This window comes from Lepidochelys olivacea (assembly GCF_965140295.1).
Source record: "Lepidochelys olivacea isolate rLepOli2 genome assembly, chromosome: 3".
Lineage (NCBI taxonomy): Eukaryota > Metazoa > Chordata > Testudines > Cheloniidae > Lepidochelys > Lepidochelys olivacea.
The window spans coordinates 8,204,277-8,225,881 of NC_140413.1; the positions used below are offsets into that span (position 1 = coordinate 8,204,277).

At 46.1% G+C, this 21,605-nt stretch overlaps 1 protein-coding gene across 1 annotated transcript in view; it reads right to left on the minus strand.

The window, feature by feature from the left end:
* Window positions 1-9,788: 9,788 nt before the first annotated feature.
* The window catches only part of INTS9 (integrator complex subunit 9), an 80,093-nt gene continuing 68,276 nt past the window's right edge, over window positions 9,789-21,605 (minus strand). The window contains exons 15-17 of the mRNA XM_084623898.1: window positions 16,083-16,181; window positions 14,519-14,656; window positions 9,789-12,134 (exon numbers count right to left, since the gene is read on the minus strand). Coding sequence (XP_084480024.1) covers window positions 11,958-12,134; window positions 14,519-14,656; window positions 16,083-16,181 — 414 coding nt within the window. The 3' untranslated portion in view covers window positions 9,789-11,957. The remainder of the gene's footprint in view (window positions 12,135-14,518; window positions 14,657-16,082; window positions 16,182-21,605) is intronic.

A 21,605-nucleotide genomic window follows, 5' to 3' on the forward strand; every position in this document is an offset into this window, starting at 1 on the left:
CCCTGCACACCCTAGCTGGGCCCCAAGGGATTAGGTGCTGTACACCTCAAGTAAAAGACAATCCCTGTCTACAATCTAGATAAATAGACAAGATAAAAGTAGAACCGTTATTCTTATTGTACAGAGGGGGAACCACGGCACGGAGGTTAAATGTCTTGCCCAAGGGCACACTGGAGGCCCATGGCAGAGCTGAGAATTGAGCTAGTGCCTTACCCACGGGCCACCCGGCTAATAAAATTTATTGATCATCTGTATGTCTTGTGTACCATTAATCTGGCAGACTGTACATAATATGTGTGCATGTGTAAAAGCTTAACTCAAATGCTCCACGGTTTCCATGAATCCAAATCGGCTTTCCTGAGATTTTTAGCAGAAACTCAGTGATTTTTCTTTGAGGCAAAATGATGTGCTCAATCAAATGAACCACGTTTGCTTTACATTATGGTTCCTAAGCATTTGGAAATGCTTTCACTTTACATTCTTCTCCTATCTCAGGTCCCTGTTATGTTAAGTAGCTAGTTTTAAGCTGCCACCGTAAAGAGATTTTGCTATTGATACAATGAAAAAAAAATCAATGGTAAAATATCTTTAATGCTTAATTTAGTAAATCTGTGGCCAAAGTGATCTAACAACTTTCTATGGAGTAAGGAAGTGATTAGAGCATGGGTCCTAACACAGCTCTGTGCACTGGTGTTAATTGCTTGAAATCAATGAATGGAGTTATGCCCCTTTACAGCAGTGCTGAACTTGGCCTATGGTCTAGTGATTAGAGTGCAGGACTGGAAGGTAGGACCTCTGGAGTTTTAATATCTAGAATCATAGAATATCAGGGTTGGAAGGGACCCCAGAAGGTCATCTAGTCCAAAAACATCACACATCTACTTTGGTGTGTACGCACTGTGTGATGCTGGACAAGTCTCTTCACTCTTTTGGTTCATTTTCCAGTGTCACAGAGGCTCCCTGGCAAACGTCCCTGTCTCTCTGCAAACAACTCCCTCCTCAGACCTGACAAACTCACTACACCAAACATATCTTGCAGGTTATTTATCCATAAAGAATAGCCTGTAAGGTGTCTACAGAAAGCTCATAACTGGTCAAGAGTCATAATCATTGCCAGATGTATATAAGGGTAATGTGTAAAGATAGGAATAATGTATTTATATTGAAAGTCTGTTTTTTGGACTTGGTGGAAAAGTTAGCTGTCCAGGGATAATATGTCTCGGTGATGGTCCATTCAGGTAGGAGGGAGTTGTCATCCCTCCCTGTTTAGCAGGAGAAGTAATGCAAGGCTCAATTGTCCACTTTGCTCCATGCCAAGACTATCAATGGAAAGCCATCAGAGACAACAATCAAAACAGCTTGGAGGAAATACAAGAGCATTACAACAGACAGGGATCACCCTGCCCAATGAATAAAGACAAAAGACAGTTTCAATATAACAGAATGGGGAGAAGCACTCTGCATCCTTTCACTGAGGGGATATCTCAGGGGAGCACAGGTGTTCTCATGAAAAACCAGATCCTGGTTCTTGTGAAGCCAGCCAGTTTGCAACAGACTGAACTTTGGGGGCTGGGGGGAGAGGGGAACCTACTTTATTAGATAGGAAAGTTAAATATTAAGAGATGTAGACCCCTAGTGCATATTTTACTATTTTATTTTGTATTGTAACCATTTGTTTTCACCACTTGCTTTGGTTTGGTTGAATCTGTATTCTTTCTGTAATAAACCTTCTTTTGGTTTATTCCAAGTGCTCTGTGTTATACAGGAGTGGTGATTTATGGTAAAGGGGGGCCCATGACTTCTTTTCGGGCACAGGAGCTGGGATTTCTGGGAATGGTCAGGGTCAGGGGCTGCATTTCACAGGGATTTGGGTGCAACTCTTGTTAACCTGCAAGGTGAAGACAGGGCTGACATAGCCCAGAGGAAAGTGCTTCAGTGGCTGAAAGGCTGGTGATGTTAGGAAGCTAACACCCAGCCACCCTGGGCAAAGCTAGCTCTCCCTAGAGCTAGGGTGTGACAAGCTGACTCCATCCTGGGTACCCTGAGAACTGTCACACCCGCCCATCTACTTACCTACCACACTAACATTGTGTTAAAATAATATTGTAAAGGCCATTACAGATGGAAATCACTTTATAGGCCCTAAGTTTGATTATAAGAAATCCCTGATCACATGTGCTTATTAGCTCTCCCCTGGTGCTTTTCCTAAGGGGGGGGGGGATGCTAGTCCTAATGTCCTGGCCTAATTCTGCATAATAACACTTTGCCTCCCAGTGTTCCCCTTGCAATTTTAATTGCATGCGGTGGTCTTGTCCTGCACTATTGTGTAGTGTTGCTGGGTGCAGTTAAACAGCTGCCACTTGCCCCTCCCTTGAGGTAGTTGCTTTCAGTGGTCAGGGAAGTGACTCCTACTGCCCTTCTCTGACAGGAGATATGAGGAGAGCTAATGTGCAGACAGCACTTGGAGAGCCTCAGATGGAAGGAGCTGTAGCAGTGCAGAATGTTGCAAGCGTTCATTACTGATTGCTCAACACACCCTATAAATTAACACGTGCCCTCCACCAGCATTCCTGACAGGGGGGTAGTTTAGGAGACCTTCCTAAGCAAGTGGCAAGAAAACCTCCTGTAACACCCCCACATGATTGTCTGATGCCACCTACTTGGCTTATTTTGTTTCCCTTTGGGCCTTTATTCTTTAAGGCTGCTGCTTTCCTCCCCTTTGTAAATAATCCATTGGTGTGGGTAGAGCCTGCAGCCTTTAAGTGTGCGACTTGAAATTTTGGTGCAGTCTAATGCCAGTTCAACGGACTGGGTAACAAGTAGATGCAATGTCTATTTGCAAACACCATCCCCAGGCCCTGAGGCAGGACCAAGTATACCTAGCCACTTTTGACAAGTGTTTGTCCAGTCTGTTTATAAAAACCTCCAATGACGGGGAGTCCACCACCTCCCCAGGTAACCTGGTCAAGACCTTAACTAGCCTAATAGCTGGAACATTTTCCTAATATCTAACTTGAATCTTTTTTGCTGGAAACCTCGGTAGATATGGATTTCAGAGTAACAGCCGTGTTAGTCTGTATTCGCAAAAAGAAAAGGAGGACTTGTGGCACCTTAGAGACTAACCAATTTATTTGAGCATGAGCTTTCGTGAGCTACAGCTCACTTCATCGGATGCATACCGTGGAAACTGCAGCAGACTTTATATACACACAGAGAATATGAAACAATACCTCCTCCCACCCCACTGTCCTGCTGGTAATAGCTTATCTAAAGTGATCATCAAGTTGGGCCATTTCCAGCACAAATCCAGGTTTTCTCACCCTCCACCCCCCCCCCTCCCACAAATTCACTCTCCTGCTGGTGATAGCCCATCCAAAGTGACAACTCTCTACACAATGTGCATGATAATCAAGTTGGGCCATTTCCTGCACAAATCCAGGTTCTCTCACCCCCCTCCCAAAAACCACACACACAAACTCACTCTCCTGCTGGTAGATATGGAGAACACTTGTTCATTGTCCTCTTTAAAAGAAGCTTTTAGGTATTTGAAGATTGGAATCATGTCTCCCCTCATCCTTCTCATCTCTCAAGTGAACATGCCCCAGTTCTTTCAATCTTTCCTCAGCTCATGTGTTCCAACCCCGCTCTTTTTGCTGCTCTCCTCTGGACTCTCTCCAGTTTGTTCACATCTTTCTTAAAGCATGAAAGATAGAGACAGAGAAGGCAGTGAGTAACAGTTAACATTTTGTAGTAGTTTAAACAAAAAATCCTGTTTACTCCTCCTCCTCCTTGCCTCTGTCAGTCAATGCAATAAACTCGTGACATGATTTATGAAACAAAAGGAATTTCGGATGAGCCTCATGAATGCAGCAAATGGATAAATTAATCTAGCTTCATTTATCTGCCTGTATTCATTGCTAGGGTCTGAAAGTTTACACAAATTCATGGGAGAGACAAATTGTGGTCTCTTGACCCCAGCTCAAAAAGGAAAACGTACCTTGGCATTTTGAGTAAACTCAGCTGGATCAGGCCTGTTCATCCCTCCAAGGGAGAGAGTTCATACACATAAGGGAAAATGTAAACAAGGGTCTTTCCAGCTTAGCATGGTCTTTAGCTTATTCTGCCAGGCCAAGCAATGTACGTTAATGCAGACAGTTCTGTCATCTGCTCTCAGGCAGACCTCTGCTGGACATGCCATTACAGTAAGGTTGGCAGGAGTGTGGCCCATGGAGTTGTGCATTTCAGGCTGTGATGGCCCTTATATTTAACACCACCATGAAGCTAATAGAAACCTCGGGTCCCAGCATGCACTGCTCTCTGTAGTCTCCACTGTACCTCGATGTTGAAGACTAAGTTGCAATAACTGCAATCAGCTCCTGTTTATGGAATTTAGCTTGGCCTCAGGGCCCCCGTGATCTGCAGACCCAGGATTTGAGGCTAGTGAGTTACTTGGCAGCAAATTCATAACTACTCTGTGAATATTTCATTTCAAACATCTCCTGAAGGGCACCAGTGCTCTCTTTGGAGCAGGAACTAATGATCCTCCCCACCACCCATAAGAGCCGTTCGTTGCTGTGTTGTTCATTGCTCTTCTATGCCTAAACTGCTTGAAGAATAGCTGCCAAAGGAGGAGATTTGCATTGCTAGCTGAAGGTTGCAAGGCTTGGGCTGGCCAACAGGAACATGCCTCACAGAGATCCTGCAGCTCTGGCCCTTGCCCTCCTCCAATGGCTCCTGCTTCTGAGGGCCTCCCAGTGCAGAGATGGTAAGAGGGCCTGTCCCTGGTAGATGTCAGGCTTGGAACCTCTCTCCTCCCCAGTCCACTGCTCCCTTTCATTGGGTGCGCTGGAGCGAAGGGGCTGTGTGTGTGTGAGGGGAAGAAGGGACACAGCGCTGTCTGTTGAGTGGGGCTGGGGCCTCCTTCTTCCTGGCCCCTCCCCCAGCTCATCCAAGGACTGGAAGAGTGTCTGGCCGGAGATGTTCCAGCCAGCCCTAACAGACCCGGCCTGAGGGATGCCCTGGGCTGTCTAAAGACCAGTAGCAGTTTTCCCTCAGGTATTCATGGCTGAGTCATGTGGTGGACGGCTCTGCTAGGGGAAGGGTGGCCTTGTTGAGACTAGACAGCTGTATGTTCCTACTCGATTGGGCTAACCGGGCCCTGAGCTGCATTGGCTGTGACTTCCAACAGTGTAGGCCCATTCCAGGGAACGCTCGCCTATGGGTGTCTGTCTGGGCACCGTCATTCGGAGCTGCCCTGTAGACATGGGTGGTGTTTCCTTGAGGGCTCTGGTTCTGAGTGAGGCCGTCACCATTCATTCAGTGGTTATAGAGCTCCCTTAATGATGCTTCACCTTCCTGCATATTCACATTTTTCAGCTCTGCCCTTTCCTGCTCTTTCTCAGTAACTACATACTGAGGCTTAATTATGTCTTTGATTGACTTAATGTTTCTTGGTACAGACAGAGCTTAGAAGAGATCAATCTTGCCACTGTTTTTGAGTAGTCATTAATTTCATTCCCCACTTTCCCATCTGTGAAGGGATCTGTTTCCGCTCAAGTATTTTACTTTCCCCAGACAACTTTAGAAGCTCTTGATTTCCCCTGAAATTCTCTCTGCATTATGCTTTTTCTACTTCGTCTGGAACCAGTCACTGCTGACTGTCTCTCTCCTTGGAGGGACAGCATGAGAAATGGTAGTAAGGTATATGAGTTCAGAAAAAATGAAATTGAATGAATTGGTCCAGCTGGTCTTTAAGGAGAATATAAATGGAAAGCAACCATACTATTGTTCTACCTATCCATGAGCATCTCACTCTGCTCAAGTGCAAAAAAGCTCATTTTAACTTTTTATTCATTAGTTTCTGACCCAGTGGCTCATCTGGTGGTTTGCACTGAAGTCTCTCTGGTGAGCGCAGGACCAGGGGAGTACTGGAAATTAATTGCTTGTGAGGTTGCAAGGTGCAGCCCGGCAAATTGCCTGTTTGGAAAAATGGCTACGTTTGCGTTTCATTATCAAGCTCTGCTTGGTGGAGACACAAGATGTGTCTGATGTGGCTCTAAAAGGTGACGGTGGAGCCATTCGGGCCCATGCAACATGTCCGCATCCCACTAGCCTTTTCAGGGCTCCCGTTTCTCCAGTGCAGCGTAGACAGACCTCCACACACGCTGCAACCAAGGCGAGGATTTTCACCTTCTTGGAACTATAAACCAATGAACTGTGCTGTTAAAGTACCCCCCCCTTTTTTTCTTTTTTTTGCTATTTGAAGTGACTAATCAGTAATGGCCAGATTCTCAAAGGTATTGTAATGTTGTCTTGGGGTGTGTGTGTGTATGTGTGTGTGTGTGTGTGGAAGTTAAGTCCTGCCTGCGTGTGCTGGGTTGTTACTTGCACTGTTCCAATCATGCCTTTGACATCTATAAGCGAACATTACAGCTGGTGGCAGAAGATGGCCAAAGCACTCTTGCCTGAGTAGAAATGTACTTGTCATCGGTGGTGCCAACGATGGGAAGGAAGAACTGCTCTCTGTAGTTTCCATCCACTGCACCTCGATGTTGAAGACTGAGTTGCAATAACTGCAATCAGCTCCTGTTTATGGAATTTAGCTTGGCCTCAGGGCTCCCCTGATCTGCAGTGAGTTACATGGCAGCAAATTCATAACTACTCTGTGAATATTTCATTTCAAACATCTCCTGAAGGGCATCAGTGCTCTCTCTCTTTGGAGCTTTGGCGCCTCCAAGGCTTTTGCACTTGCTCAAAGTTCTGTCAGCCGCAGAGCTGGGGGTGGGGGGCATGGCCCAGCCACTTTTGAGCAGCTGTCCTGTACTAAATCAGTATGGCTGCCTGGAGCATTGCTCTGGCTGTGTGGTCACAATGCTACTGGCATTTGACCTAGCAGCCCCTCCGTACAGACCTTGTGCACAGGGTCTGAACCCCTCAAATTTGGCTCCGCTGTCCTTCCATCCAGCTGGAGGGGCAGCTGGGCCAGATGCTGCTGCAATTTGGCACATGGGGAATCTGTTCTTGTATGGCAGAGTGCAGGGGAGTCTGCCAAGAACTCAATTTCTGGCAGTACCAACTCCTGCTCTGTGTGGTAAGAGTGAGGGGAGACTCCCCAGCTGAGGGAGACCTGGCATCCCTGAGTGGGAAGAGGTGGGGAACTAGTAGGGACTGGAATGGGGTCCCTTCAGGACAGGGTCGGGGGGGCACCAGCATTTGCCTCCCCCGCAAAGAAATATCTGAATTGGCCCCACTGCTGGTCGCACAGATGAGACAGGAGCCGGTGTACTTGACGGACTTTGAGCTGTTGCTCTCTATGAACAAGTGGGTTGATGAGAAAGCAGCACAGTATCTAGAAGTGTCTTTGGACACTTACCTTGTTTACCAACAGCTTTAAAGTGTGGATCCTGGCTCTTACGGCCAGCTACGCAATCACTGATAGGAGCGCTATGGGCGTGGGGAGGGGGGCCTTGGCCTTTTTGAACTACTGGAAAGAATGGCAGGGCAGGAGGCCTCAGGTTGGAGCATACCTGTCTAGTTTTTTGTGCGCACTGAGATTTTTTGATAGGGCTTTCCCTGCGCCACCCAGGCCGAGAGATGGCTTGCATGAAGCAGAACCTGCTGCAGCACATCTGCAAGTAACAAGAGCGAGAGGGGACTATGCCCAGTGGCAAGCCATGAGGGAATCCTGTCTGACAAGTCAGTTTATAAATGGTTTGACAATGGAACTTCATAACTTGCTGGTGAAGGAAGATAACACACTGGATAAACCTGTGGGCCACGTCATACGTAGAGTTTCCCACTTGGAAGCAGAAATGGTGTCCTTAAACGTATCCGCTGCTAATTCCCAGCTCCAGGGTGACCCCTTTATACGAGATGCAGCACTTCAAGAAATGATTGCTAGGGAAGAGGTTAAAAAAACTGGAGATGGCCCAGGTACAGTGATTCACAGGTGTCCTGTGGGTCAGATCAGAGAATGTGTTTCCCAGGTGGGGCCCAGGCCAGACCAAACTTGCAGGCAATGCAGAGGCAAAGGCCATTGGAGATGGAATTGCCCAAGCCGAGGGAAGCTACATCAGGAAAACTAGAAAGTAGCAACTAATGGAACAGCCCATATGGAGATCTGCCCAGATACCTGTTACTATGTGTGTGTTAAGACATTGATATCTGGAAAACCACAATGCTGTTGGACTCAGGAACTGAAATAATTCTGATCCATGATGAACATCCTATGCTAAAGGGGAAGAACATTTGTACTGCAGGAGTTCAATTAGTGACTAGTAATGATCAGCCACAGGAGAAATCCAGCTCCCACTGAACTTGGGGCTAAATGGACTTCTAGTGTGGTGACCGATATTTCTACTGCTGTTGTATTGGGAATGGATTTCATCCAAGGGCATCATAAGAACTCCTTGGGTGTTAACAGACCCTGGGACAATATTCAGATATCCCCGCTGGATGGGAGTAGGAGGAAGTATGGTTGCTCCCCAGCATCACTTGGGACCTTAGAGGTGCCACTACCATGCCTACTGGTTGGCAGAGAGGAACTGCCCCCTGTGGTGACTTGAAATAAAGTTGCGCTGAAACCAGCTCATAGAATCATAGGACTGGAAGGGACCCTGAGAGGACATCTAGTCCAGTCCCCTGCACTCATGGCACGACTAAATATTATCAAATCATTCCTGACAGGTGTTTGTCTAACCTGCTCTTAAAATCTCCCATGATTGAGATTCCACAACTGCCCTAGGTTACGCCAAAAAAATTATTTTTTGTAGTGACCCAGCCACTCCCAGTCTTTATTCAGGAGTAATTTTCTCTTCTGTTGATATTCATCCCTTCTTGTCAACTGTTGAGAATGGGCCACATCCACCCTAATTGAATTGGCCTCGTTAGTACAGACCTCACACTTAGTAAGGCAACTCCCATCTCTTCACATGCTGTATAGTTATATCTGCCTACTGTATTTTCCACTCCATGCATCTGATGAAGAGGGTTATATCCCATGAAAGCTTCTGCCCAAATAAATTTGTTAATCTCTAAGGTGCCACAAGTACTCCTTTTCTTTTTGCCAATTCCTGGTTAAGTTTAATAGCGGGTTCTTCTGTTTGGAGACATATTATGGAGTTCTCACACCTTAAGCAAGGAGGCAGCGTGGGGGAGGAGGTAGGGGGGAAAAGGATCCCTGGGGCCTTGCAGGGAGAACATCGCCCACACTGGAACAGAGGCTGGAACTGCCCCCAGCATTGTAGACTTTAAGGCCAGAAGCGTCCGTGGGGCTGGAGGCTGATGTTTTGCATAACAAAGGCCATACAATTTCCCCAAGCAGATGACTTGATTAGGGAACTATTTTCCCCCAATCTGCAAGATGAGCCAGAACCCAGTCTTGTGTTTCAGCAAACAAGACTTCCCTTCCCCTCCTTATACAACAGGAGAAGGATAACACCTTGAACCAACCACACCTTGAATCCAAAGTCCTCAAAGCGCTTTACCAAAAGCTGGGTATCGTGATCCCCAAGTTGCAGGTGGTGAAATGGATGCACAAGAAAAGGCCAAGTAACTGAGCACCCAGAGCTCTAACCGACATCAGTGGGAGCTGCAAGTACCCAGACTCTGCTAATCAGCATTCAGATCACTTGGCAAGTGTGTGAAAGCATCAGGAATAGACCCTCCTCCCCTCCCCACCAGCAGGAACCATACTGGCTCCTAAAATGGGGGTTAGAATCCAGTTCAGGAGCAAAGCATGACACAGCTGTAAGTAAAAGACACACTGAACAATTTCACAGCACGCAATGTACATTCTAGACAGTGAATTTACTTCCACTTCTCCAGTAGACACCAGCACAACACTGAGCAGGATTTTTAAGATCTACGTCACCCAGCAAACCCATTTCCTTCACTGCTTGCACTTAGTCATGGTGACAGCAGGACCCAACTTAACATCCCCGTATTGCTAATTACTGCACTCTGCTGTTGCTCCTGAACTCCCAGGCGTTGCCTTTAGGGATTACACAGCAGGACCTTGATTTTAATTTCATGATACTAAATCACTCACAGTATAGGCAGTGACAAGGGGAAACTAATATCTGGCTAGCTGGCCTGTCTGCCGGCTGGCAGTTGGTTTGGGGACACTCCAGCCAGGCTGACTCAGCAAGCACAAATGCAAAGCTTCAGCTTCGAGAATCCAGCTCCTTAAAGCCTCAGGTAAATTCTCCTGCTATTATCAATGCAAATTAATAGTCTCAAACATAACACTGTGGAACTCGGGCTCAGCGCTGGAGATGGTTTAGTTACCCAGATGAGAGACATTTTCAAGGACTCATGTATTCCCCACACTCGCTTCCTCCCTGACTCCGCTGAGTTTATCACACAGCCTTTGTGTGTTAAGAATGATCTTTTTGGAGATTTAATTACAAGGTGAAATATGTCCAATTCTTTTATTCCATTTTAGAGGGACGATAAAAAAGCAGAACTACTGCAAATGTTGTAAACTCTTATTAGGATTAATGTTACTGAAACCAGTTTTTATCACCTTAATAACACTATTTGTCACATGCCATGACACGCACCCAGCCAAGGTGTAGCTGCAGGAGCCTCTCCAGCCCATCAAACACAAATCTAAAGTGTAGAAAATGCAGTATGGAAGCTGCACAAGCATAAATAAATACTTTTTATTGTGGAGCTGCTTTTATACTGCTTTCATCTCCTACAGGCCACAAAGCAAATGTATTTTCCAAGTGTACGTACGTACACACGCATGCATACCTGCACAAAATATGGTCTGGGCAAGCACGTGCTTTGACAAACCACAGAATCTGCCCCTGCTTTTAGCGTTCTTACTACGGTTTTTTCAACTCCAAGTAAATACAAAAATCCCATTCGGAAACAATGGTGTGAAATGCGATCAATTGGCTGCTTTCTAACGTGGCCGTATTCATTGAGTTTAGACCCCCACATGCAGGAGGGAAAAGTTTCATAAACCTGGATATGAATGGAATCGGTCAAGTGATTATTAAAATTTCAGGCCAAGATTTCTGAAAATGAAGGCTGACAGGGGAGGTTTTGAAAAGGATCAAACAAGAGTTAAGCACAATGGGAGCGGAGTCCTAACTCCTTTTTCTTCCTGTGAAAGTCTCCCTCTAAAGTTATGCTGTTAAGTCCATATTTAGGCACCCAAATAAGTACCTTGATGGTCAAAGGAGCTCAGCTTCTCTGAACTACCAACGACTTCAACATGAGCTGCTAGGAGCACTGACCTTTCAAGGGCGGATGGGAAATCAGGGTACTTAAATAAGTGCCTAACTTCAAACCCAAGAAACTAGTTTTAGACACCCATCTTTTTAAAAAATTTTTTGGCCTCAAGTGATGATAAATATCCCACCGCCCCACCCCAGTGTGGGGAATGAAAACGTGACTGCAGCATTGCGCAAATGCAGAAAGGATCAGAAAATAAAACTGACTGGTTTAACTGGCCAATCAGAGCAAAAGGAAATAGAGGGCACATATGGTAAAAAGTAAATAACCTAGACCCTTCCCCTCCCGCCCATCCAGTAATGAGCTGGACAGACTTCTGCAATGAACATTTTCAGGCAGACGATCAGGGTCCATGGTATTAATAGCAATCCGGGACAGCTGTTTGTTTCTAGATAGCATTTTCACCTGGATGAAAACATACAGTATATGTTTTATTTTGCAATTCTTACCGAGGGGCTCTAAACCCAAATTTACAGCAAGGGAATGGGTTTGAAAGGTTGTAAAAAGTTGGTTAAAATTAATTATATATAAAATACTCCCCCCTTTCCCTCATGCGGGAGAAGTTTTCTGGCTCTTTATGAATGAGAGAGGTGCTCTCTGTGTCTCCCCCAGGGGAAGCGGTTACATTTGCTCTGGAGTTTTGTCGTCTCACAGGCCTGCTTTGTTTTCCTCATTCAGGAGAGGCTGGCAGGATCTCTGTTGGGGAACTGCTAGAATTTCTGAAGGAATTTGAGGACCAGGTCCCGCAGCTTGACCCGGAGCGTTTCGTCATTGTCACAGATGATATGTGTCGAATCCTCTTCTATCTGAATGAGGGTTTCTGCCTCTTGCAAGAGCACAATGTGTCCCTTTGCTGTGTCCTCTACCTTCACGTCACTGAAACCATGCTGCAGATGGGGATTGGGGAGAAAGAGTGCTCACATTTAGAACGCAGTTGCAGTGAAATATTGGGGGGGAGGGAGGGGGTGTTAAGGGCCATAAAAGACACAGCTCTGCACTCAAATTCTGGAACACCAAGATGATGTGGGATTGAAAGCTTCCGTAAGTAGCAAACTGCTCTGTAAGCATTAGTTCATAGATTCATAGATATTTAGGCCAGAAGGGACCATTATGATCATCTAGTCTGACCTCCTGCACAATGCAGGCCACAGAATTTCACCCACCACTCCTAAAAAAGACCTCACACCTATATCTGTGCTATTGAAGTCCTCAAATTGTAGTTTGAAGACCTCAAGGAGCAGAGAATCCTCCAGCAAGTGACCCGTGCCCCATGCTACAGAGGAAGGCGAAAAACCTCCAGGGCCTTCCAATCTGCCCTGGAGGAAAATTCCTTCCCGACCCCAAATATGGCGATCAGCTAAACCCTGAGCATATGGGCAAGATTCATCAGCCAGATACTACAGAAAATTCTTTCCCGGTAACTTGGATCTTACCCCATCTAAAAACCCATCACAGGCCATTGGGCCTATTTACCATGAATATTTAATTACCAAAACCATGTTATCCCATCATACCATCTCCTCCATAAACTTATCGAGTTTAATCTTAAAGCAAGATAGATCTTTTGCCCCCACTACTTCCCTCGGAAGGCTATTCCAAAACTTCACTCCTCTGATGGTTAGAAACCTTCGTCTAATTTCTAATCTAAATTTCCTAGTGGCCAGTTTATATCCATTTGTTCTTGTGTCCACATTGGTACTGAGTTTAAATAATTCCTCTCCCTCTCTGGTATTTATCCCTCTGATATATTTATAGAGAGCAATCATATCTCCCCTCAATCTTCTTTTAGTTAGGCTAAACAAGCCAAGCTCCCTGAGTCTCCTTTCATAAGACAAGTTTTCCATTCCTCGGATCATCCTAGTAGCTCTTCTCTGTACCTGTTCCAGTTTGAATTCATCCTTCATCCTTCTTAGTTATAAGCCTGCTGAAATTCCTAGGATAAACACTGAGGCTAGGTCTACCCTGTGCACCTTACAGCAGCACAGCTGTGCCGCTTCCCGCCAACAAAACAAAACCACCTCCAAGAAGGGGCGGTAGCTTTGTCAGCCGGAGAGCGTCTCCCACCGACAAAGCACTGTCCACATCGGCGCTTTTTGTCAGGAAAACTTTCGTCGGTCGGGGAGATTTTTTCACACCCAGGACTGACAAGAGTTTTACTGATGAAAGTTCAGTGTAGACATAGCCTAAGTATTATCCCCATTGTATAGATTGGGGAAACTGTGGTACAGGGAGGTTAAAGCCAAAATGTGCAGAAATGGCCACTCATTTTGGGTGCCAACTTTAGACAGCTAGGGCTTGATCTTCAAAGACACCAAGGACATGCCACTTCCTTGACTTCAAAAGCAGTTGTGGGAGCTCAGCACCTCCAGCTGGGGGAAGGGAGGGAATCAGGCCCCCTAGGTATCGCAAGACATCCTCAAGAAAAACCAGAGGCACCCGAAGTTAATCTGCCCTTTTGAAACTTTTGGCCGAATTGACTTGCTTAGGATCACACACCAGTTCAGTGGCAGGTGCAGGAATTAAACTCTGACTTCTAGTACTCTGTTCTAACCCCTAGACATTGCTCCCTTCCCTACCAGTTCAGCTCTGTGCTATTCTCACCATAAGCAACCTCTCCACTCCTCCACCAGCTAAATACCTGGCTCTTTCATTTGATAGTTTTTTTCCCTTTCCACACCTCAGAAACCAGTGAATGATATATAACACACATTGCAATGGAGAAAGAGAGAGGAAGGAAGGTTAATTTGCTATGAGGCTTCCTGCATTATTTAAGGCTGTCAGTTTAAAAAGCACTGTGTTAGCGGGGATCCCTTCTGGAGCTAAGTGACGCTCCGCCAAACTCCCATGGCTAAACACCATTACTGAGGTGTCCAGAGCACAAAGCCAGAGTTCAGAAAAGTTTTAAATTTTGGTGGGGGGCAAATGTATTTGTACAGTGAGAGAAGAGCAAAACGACACCCGACAGGCCATCTAGTCTCCCCATGAAAGCCAGATGGCTCCTCACAGTGGCATCCTGCAGTAATTTGTCCAACATGGTTTTAAAATGACGGCTAAAAAGGGTCTTCTATCACTTTCCTTGGGAAGATACATCAGACAGCAGAACCCCCACCCCCATATTCACAGTATCTATTATCTCTTCACTTCATCCTGTTCAGTCTTTTTATACCCCTTTGGACCACCGTAGATAATCCCCTTTCCTGCTCTTTACTGGCTTTCTGGGCTCTGGGAAAGTCCATTTGAACCTCCCATGCTACAGGAAACATGTTATTACCTTCTCCAGTGTCTGTACAAACTGGTCCATGGGAATGGAGCCACTCAGCAGCGGCTTTAAAGGTTTGCATTCTGGCGCGTCGTCACTCACCCGCTTTCTCTTCTTGCTGGCTGGGGGTTGTGCGGGTTTTGGGGGGGGCTAAAGGCAAGAATGCACAGTAACAGACCAGCTGAAAAGCTTTTTACAGCATTAGTAACCTTGGGTGCATGAATGTAAGAGGTGGTGGGGAGTGGCAGACTATTTTACCCTCACTGCTGAGAAGGGGGTGTTCTAGCTCTGAAGGGAAGACAGGGAAACTGACCCTGGAGTCCACTGCCCGCCATCACCGGTAGGCCAGGATCTTCAAAAGCAATGAGCAGTTTTTGGGTGCCCGTCTTGAGACGCCTTAAAGGAGCCCAATGTGCAGAACGTGCTGAGCACCTGCTCTTGCACATTCAGGCCTCGCGGTTTATGCCATTATTATTGACTTAGCGCCTATAACATTCTCAGTGCTGTGCAAGACCAAATGAGGCCGTCCCCACCCTTACGAACCCAGAAGACACACACACAAGTCAGGCTGCACTGGCAAATCCTGAGTGAGGAACTAGTTGTGTGTGTTAACGATTGTGTGGGGATTGTGTGTGTTAACGATGTCAACTCGCTTCTCACTGGCATCACAAAAGCCAACCTACAGGGAGGGATTTTGCATGGGCTGGCCCTGGAAAAGCATTCTCTGGAGCAGTTAGAAAGTTTGCCCAGGTAAGTGTGCTGCGTCATGCTGGGAAGCTTCCGGGTCCTTCTCTGGAGGGGAGGAAGGGAGCAGAGCAGCCCAAATGCCACTGCCTCTTTACCAGGAACAGTGTAGCTCCTGAACTGCTGATCTTTTCTTAGGTGGGGGGGGACAGGGATGGCGAGGAGTGGCCCACAAACCCCAGCTCTTTTATGAGCAGGAGGCGCTCAGGAGGGCAAAGATCTCTGCGAAGAGCTAGGGCCCGGCTTTCATTGGTTTAGACATTGCCTCCCTCTACAAACCAGTGCTGCAGAAACTGCTTCTGTAAGCCTAAGTGGGGAAAGATTCTCTCCCCAGCTGACTATTGGAGAACCTCAGTTCACAGTCTAACCCCAGTGCTGTGGTGCATGATCTGCCCCTAGGAGAACAGAGCATTTCATTCGCTTAGGGGACGGGGGTTCCCCCCGCAGTGTTTTAAGGCCATCTACCTTCTACTCCATGACCGACCACTGTGAAAGACTGAATGATACCGATCCCAGTACTTGTACTAGGGACAGACACTAATGTGATTTGTGGCCTTTCCTTATGAACGATCCCTCTCCTCCTTTTATCTCAGCTAGGCGCACAGCCAATGAAAGAAGCACGGAGATTTAGAAGCAGCCCACTTTCAGTTCCGCATCTAATTCATCCAGGAGCCCACCCCGCTCATGCGCACTAGGAGAGAGCCTCTGACTACATCTGCTGCAGTGTGGGCACAGGTGCCAGTTGAAGGGGTTGCCACATGGGAAGAGCTGGGACCCAGATGCCAGGGCTGCCCTGTGTATGGAGTTTCCTCCAATCCCCATCAAACCATACCTGAAGCACATGCTTGTTGTCTTTAGTATGCAGCACAGCAGAAACGGTTGCTAAGGAAATGCCAGGTTTAATCTCCAAGGGCACCAGTGAATCTGCAAGCTGAAACAAACAAAGGATTTTGTTTAGGAAGTGATAATCTCTAAATTCCCACCAAGCCAGCTGTGATTTAAATTGGCAGCCTGATGTTTTTAACACGAACTAATGAACTGCAAACACAGACCAGGGTGCAGTGACAGAGCACTCCTCCTACCTGGCATTCCCCCTCCTTGTCTCTCTCCCCTTCTGTGTCTCAGTGCTATTGACTTTTGTATCGCTCTCAGAAGTGGGCTTTCGGGATTCAGGGGCAACTTTTATGAAATGGACCGTTAAAGAGACACCTAATTTTAGCTACGTTACTGACACCTTTGATTAGCCGCACTCAAAGTTTAATTTTCCATTGTTCATGCTGTTTATTTACATCTCGGACACTAAAAAAAAAAAAGTTTTCAGAGTAACAGCCGTGTTAGTCTGTATTTGCAAAAAGAAAAGCTTTAGAAAGCTCATGCTCAAATAAATTGGTTAGTCTCTAAGGTGCCACAAGTCCTCCTTTTCTTAAAAAAAAAAATAATAAAATCCAGTTCACGTTCAGGGTCTTAGTGTCTGGGTTGCAGAGTATGGCGGGGAAGCTGAATTTATTTGGAACCTGCTTGTTAAAGCGCATGCAGGTGCCTCTGTTGCTTTTTTCACTCAACACCTAGATTTGGGTCCGAGTTTCAGTCAATGGCAACCCTTTAAAATACGCATGGCCCACTAGTGTTTGGAGGGAGAATGTGGCAATAAATGCTCCATGGTCAGCATTGTGGATGCAGAGGTTTGCAGAAGGTGGGCAACTAGGAAGTGACATGAGGGGCAAATTTCAGTCACCCACTCTGGCCTCCCACTGGCCTTTCTCTTTAGTCACTTTAGACTGTTAAACTTTTTCGTTCATGGTAAATATTAATTTTTTAAATATGATGAACATATCTCTCGTCCCAGGTGCAACTTTATAAAGCACCTACATATTGATATTCATCTAAAACTTACTGTCGCTGTATAAAGAGATGTCCCCATGCCATCTACAACTCCCCCCTTCCCCCCCGAGCACATCTCTGCAGGGGAAGTCTGAGCAAACTGACAGGCCTTGCAGAGTGGGCAGGCAGACTCAGGACTTGCCCGACCAAGGTGATTGGGAAATGAATTCCTGAGCTGGGGGATTGGCCAGCAGCCTCTAAACATACAAATCCAGGACTCGTGAGCACAAGCACCCAGGCAGAGAAAAAGAGGTACGCCAGACCCAAGCCATAAACGCACAGAGAGGTCAGAACGAAACACCTTGACCTGCACCAGCGAACTGGAAGCCAATGCTGTCCTTGGAGCACAGGTGTTCTAGGCTCCCTGCCAGGAACAGCACTACGTGAACGAGTATTTATATGCTGCATCCACTGACTTTTCCCCTTAGTTTTCAAGAGTAGCGCAGCAGAGGGCACTGCAGTTATGCAATGTGGAGGTACCAAAGGCATGGATGGGAGCGCCTGTACCGGATGGAAAAGGCTGCCAACTCCTAGCCAGCCCAAGATGATTCAGACGCTGTTGGGACTCCAGGTGGTCCCAAGAGAGGTAACAAAAAGGTAAGCACAACCATTCACTGGAAGGGGCAGGGATGTGCTTCACAGTTTTCCCATAGTAGTAACCCCCATATCCCACGCAATAGCACGTCAGCCTCCACTAGATTTCTCTCATCTGAGCCTAGTCCTCTGCTCGGCACCCATGCCTGGGGCCAGATTTTGAGAAGGACTTAGCATCCAGGGAGCTGAGCTCCCTTGAAACTCCAGCCACTCATTTCCATGCCTAACTGGGAACAGAGCTCTTCAGAACTTCTGGCCTCTATAGCCAAGCATCTCCGGTACACTGAGAGCAAGGGAACACAAGCGGTCTAGCAGCTGCCACACACTGTTTTTCACATGCATGAAAAACTGGACGAGGATATCCATGCATTTCACAGAGATGGGGATTATTCCCATTCCAGGCCCAGAGGGGTTCAATGCCTTGCTAGAGATCACACAGCAAGTCCCTGGCAGAGTTTGGAATAAGAGCAGGTTGACTGTCTTAAACCATTATACCATGCTACCTTCCCACAGTGCAAGGAGGTGGGTACTATATACTTTCCTATGGAAGCAATTGCTGCAAGGACGTGACGTGATTGCAAGTGGTAGAGGCCATGATCCATACAATTTTGAACAGAAGCGATGCATGGGATTTCTAAAAGCACTCAGCATTGGCCTGACCCCACTCCCAGTGAAGCAACGGGAGTTTTACCACTGGCTTCACAATGGAAGCATTTAGGCCAACGTTAAACATTTCTGAAAATCTTACCCAGTGTCACTATTAAGATGTGGCCCATCCTCTGAAGAAATTTGAGAACACCGGCCTAAAAAGGGATGGGTTGATGTTTTCTACTGGAAAATAACAGACACTCATATAGGCCTCAGTAGGAAAATGTAAAAGAAAAGCAGTACATTCCCAGTCACAGCTTCAGATTTGGCCTCAGAGCTAAAAATAGCAATGCTTGCAGCAGTGTAATGCATTGCACTTTGAAGGGATCGAAGGCACTTTCTCTCCTTGCCCCTTTGCACTGTGGAATCAATACAGAACTGGCTCTAATAAAGAACACAATGAAAAGTGACAACTACTGTAAAGGAAGAGATTCTTAAGTGAAAGGAGCTACCTTGTATGAAAGTTCTGAGAGTGCCTCTTCTGTCACTGAAGCACTCTGCTATTCCCCTCTAGTGAGTATTATCCACGTGTACAGTAAATTGCAACACTTGAGCCATTAACAGTCAACATTGCTCTGCAGCAGGCATTCATTTTTACTCTCTCTACGATACTGCCTCATCTTCCATTGATCAAGAGTTGGCCGATTCTTAAGCTTAGGGACCCAAACAGAAGGTTATTACGTCACACCCAGCGATGCAACGAGGAGGAAAGTTCTACTTCAAAGTCATTAGTTCAACCCTAGCGGCATGGGCTAGCATTGTGGAAGCCATGGAAAAACACAAACACAAACACTGAGCACTAGCATTATACTGATCAGCCCCCTACACACAGATTAGCACTTGGGTGGTGTTACTAACATGAAAACATTGGTGGTGTTTTGATTTCCTTCCATGTTCATACTGCCGGAGGCCTGGGAAGAATCAATACTAGTATAGCACTGGGGATTAATGTCATCAACCTTTAGATTGGGAGGTGGCAGGTTTGAGGGTGGCTTGCTGCAGTTTTTATCTGGTTTAGTTTTATGCTCTTTACTTTTGTGTTTTGGTCTGTTTCCATTTGAATTTTTACCAAAAAGAATCAATCCATAAAAGAGTAAAATTGCCAGTGTCGTGCCAGAGTGCAGCCCCGTGAACTAGGAGAATTGCAGAGAGATTTGTTTTTGGAAGTGTCACTACTGTGATTTTTACACATAGATGGCAGCATAAGTTCTTGCAGCATAAGGAACTTCTTAGCAAACACTGCTGCCGAATCTCTCGCTTGGGATTCTATTTTCCACAACTGAACAAGATCTGGCACATCAAACATTGCTGATGGCCAAACTACAGTTGTTGGCATGGAAGATAAAGGTACATGCAGGCTTAGGGTCAAATCCTAAATCTTTACCTTATCCTTTCTCATGTAAAATGGTCATTGGACTTCAGTTCAGGCCATGCACTACCTTTAGTTCGCAGACAGAATTCCACTGAATCCAACGAGGGGCTGCACAATGATTGAGGATAAAATGAGCTTTTTGTCGTAAATTTTTAGGCTAGTTACTGGCCAATCATTTCCACTTCCCCACCCACCCAGCAAGTGCCAGAATTGTAGCTCCTCAGTTCAGATAAGCACAAGGCCAAGATACTCCCCAGGGCCAGTCCATGCACAAAACATGCTTCACTCAGCTTTTTAACCTAGAAGTTGCATCCATATAAAGTTAGCATCCTCCCTAATTGGGTATACCTAAATTTATAGGCAACTTCACTTCTGTTGATAGTGAAGGTTTATTTAGGCCTGACAGAAGCCTCCCGTGATTTAAACAGTTTTACAGCACAGCATAGTCACATGTGTAAGACATCACAGATTAACTTTTGTCTTCCCTACAAACATGATTAAAGTAACCACAAAGCTAGAAGAAACTGGTTTGGATGAACAGAAAACCTGGACTGACTGGAGAGGAGAGTTAACAGAAATGAAAGACTAATGCATATATATAAAGAGAGATAACAAAAAGTTATCAGCTGAAGCTGTCTATTGTCCAGTGCTGGAAGGGACTGCAGCGAGAGTGTCCTGAGGAGCTTCCCACTTGTGAGAAACTGATCATTACTTGCTAGTGTTTTCCCTCAAAGAAAGATTTGTTAGGGCTTGTCTACATTACCCGCTGGATCAATGGGCAGTGATCGATCCAGCGGGGGTTGATTTATCGCGTCTAATCTAGACACGATAAATCGACCGCCGAGTGCTCTCCCATCGACTCCGTACTCGCAAGCAGTGAAGACACCGTGGTGAGTAAATCTAAGTACATTGACTTCACCTATGTTATTCACATAGCTGAAGTTGCATAACTTAGATTGACACCCCCACCCCCCAGTGTAGACCAGACCTTAGACCCAGCTGCTGAGTGGTGAATTTCAATCCAGTATCTTCCCCTTTTATCCCATCTTCTGCAAGTGGAACAGGCTGGTCTAAACAAGAGAGCACACAGGAAGGTTTACCCAGAAGGGATAAGATTCAATGGAACAAGGTCTGAGACAGGCTGTACCTTATTGATCCCCCTCTTTCTTTCTGAAGAAAAAGGGAACCAAGAAAGAGTACAGCTTGGGACCAAGGGACACTTAAGAGCAAATAGGTCCAGTGCGGTGGGCCCGCACAGCAGCCTGGTAAGTGCCCAGGAAGGGGAGTTCATTTAGGGCTGGGGCACTGCTAGAGGCCCCCAACCAAGACCAGGGTCCCATTGTGCTAGAAGGTGCATACACACATCCAAATAGCACTGGTCCTTACCCCAATGAGCTTTACAAAAGAAGAATATTTTAAAAACAAAACAGCCCTCATTCAATTAGACAGCCTCCTGCTGGAGTCTTGTGATAGGCATCATTGTTCAAATTGTAATTAAACTGGAGTCACACTGTTTGCTCAGAGGCTACTGTTCAAATTTATCTGTTTGCTCCAGAAGATGTTTTCCATTTCCCCTCCTCCACCCCGCCCTCCCATTCTCCTACGAACAGACAATGCCTTACCAATTTCCAGTAAGCTGCCTTTTTAAAGTGACATGCAGATGCTCAAAGGAACAGATTAATTAAACAAAGTGAAAATGCTTCCATAATACTCTGGAGAGCCAGCCCTAGCCTTGTGCCACTGGAGAGTTAAAAACCCGTTGAACAAAGGCTGTACTAAGTGTAAATCTCATTAATGTCTAAAAGTCTGACTGGGCAAGATTTTCCTCTCTGTTAAGGTGATCTCAATACACAGTAACGC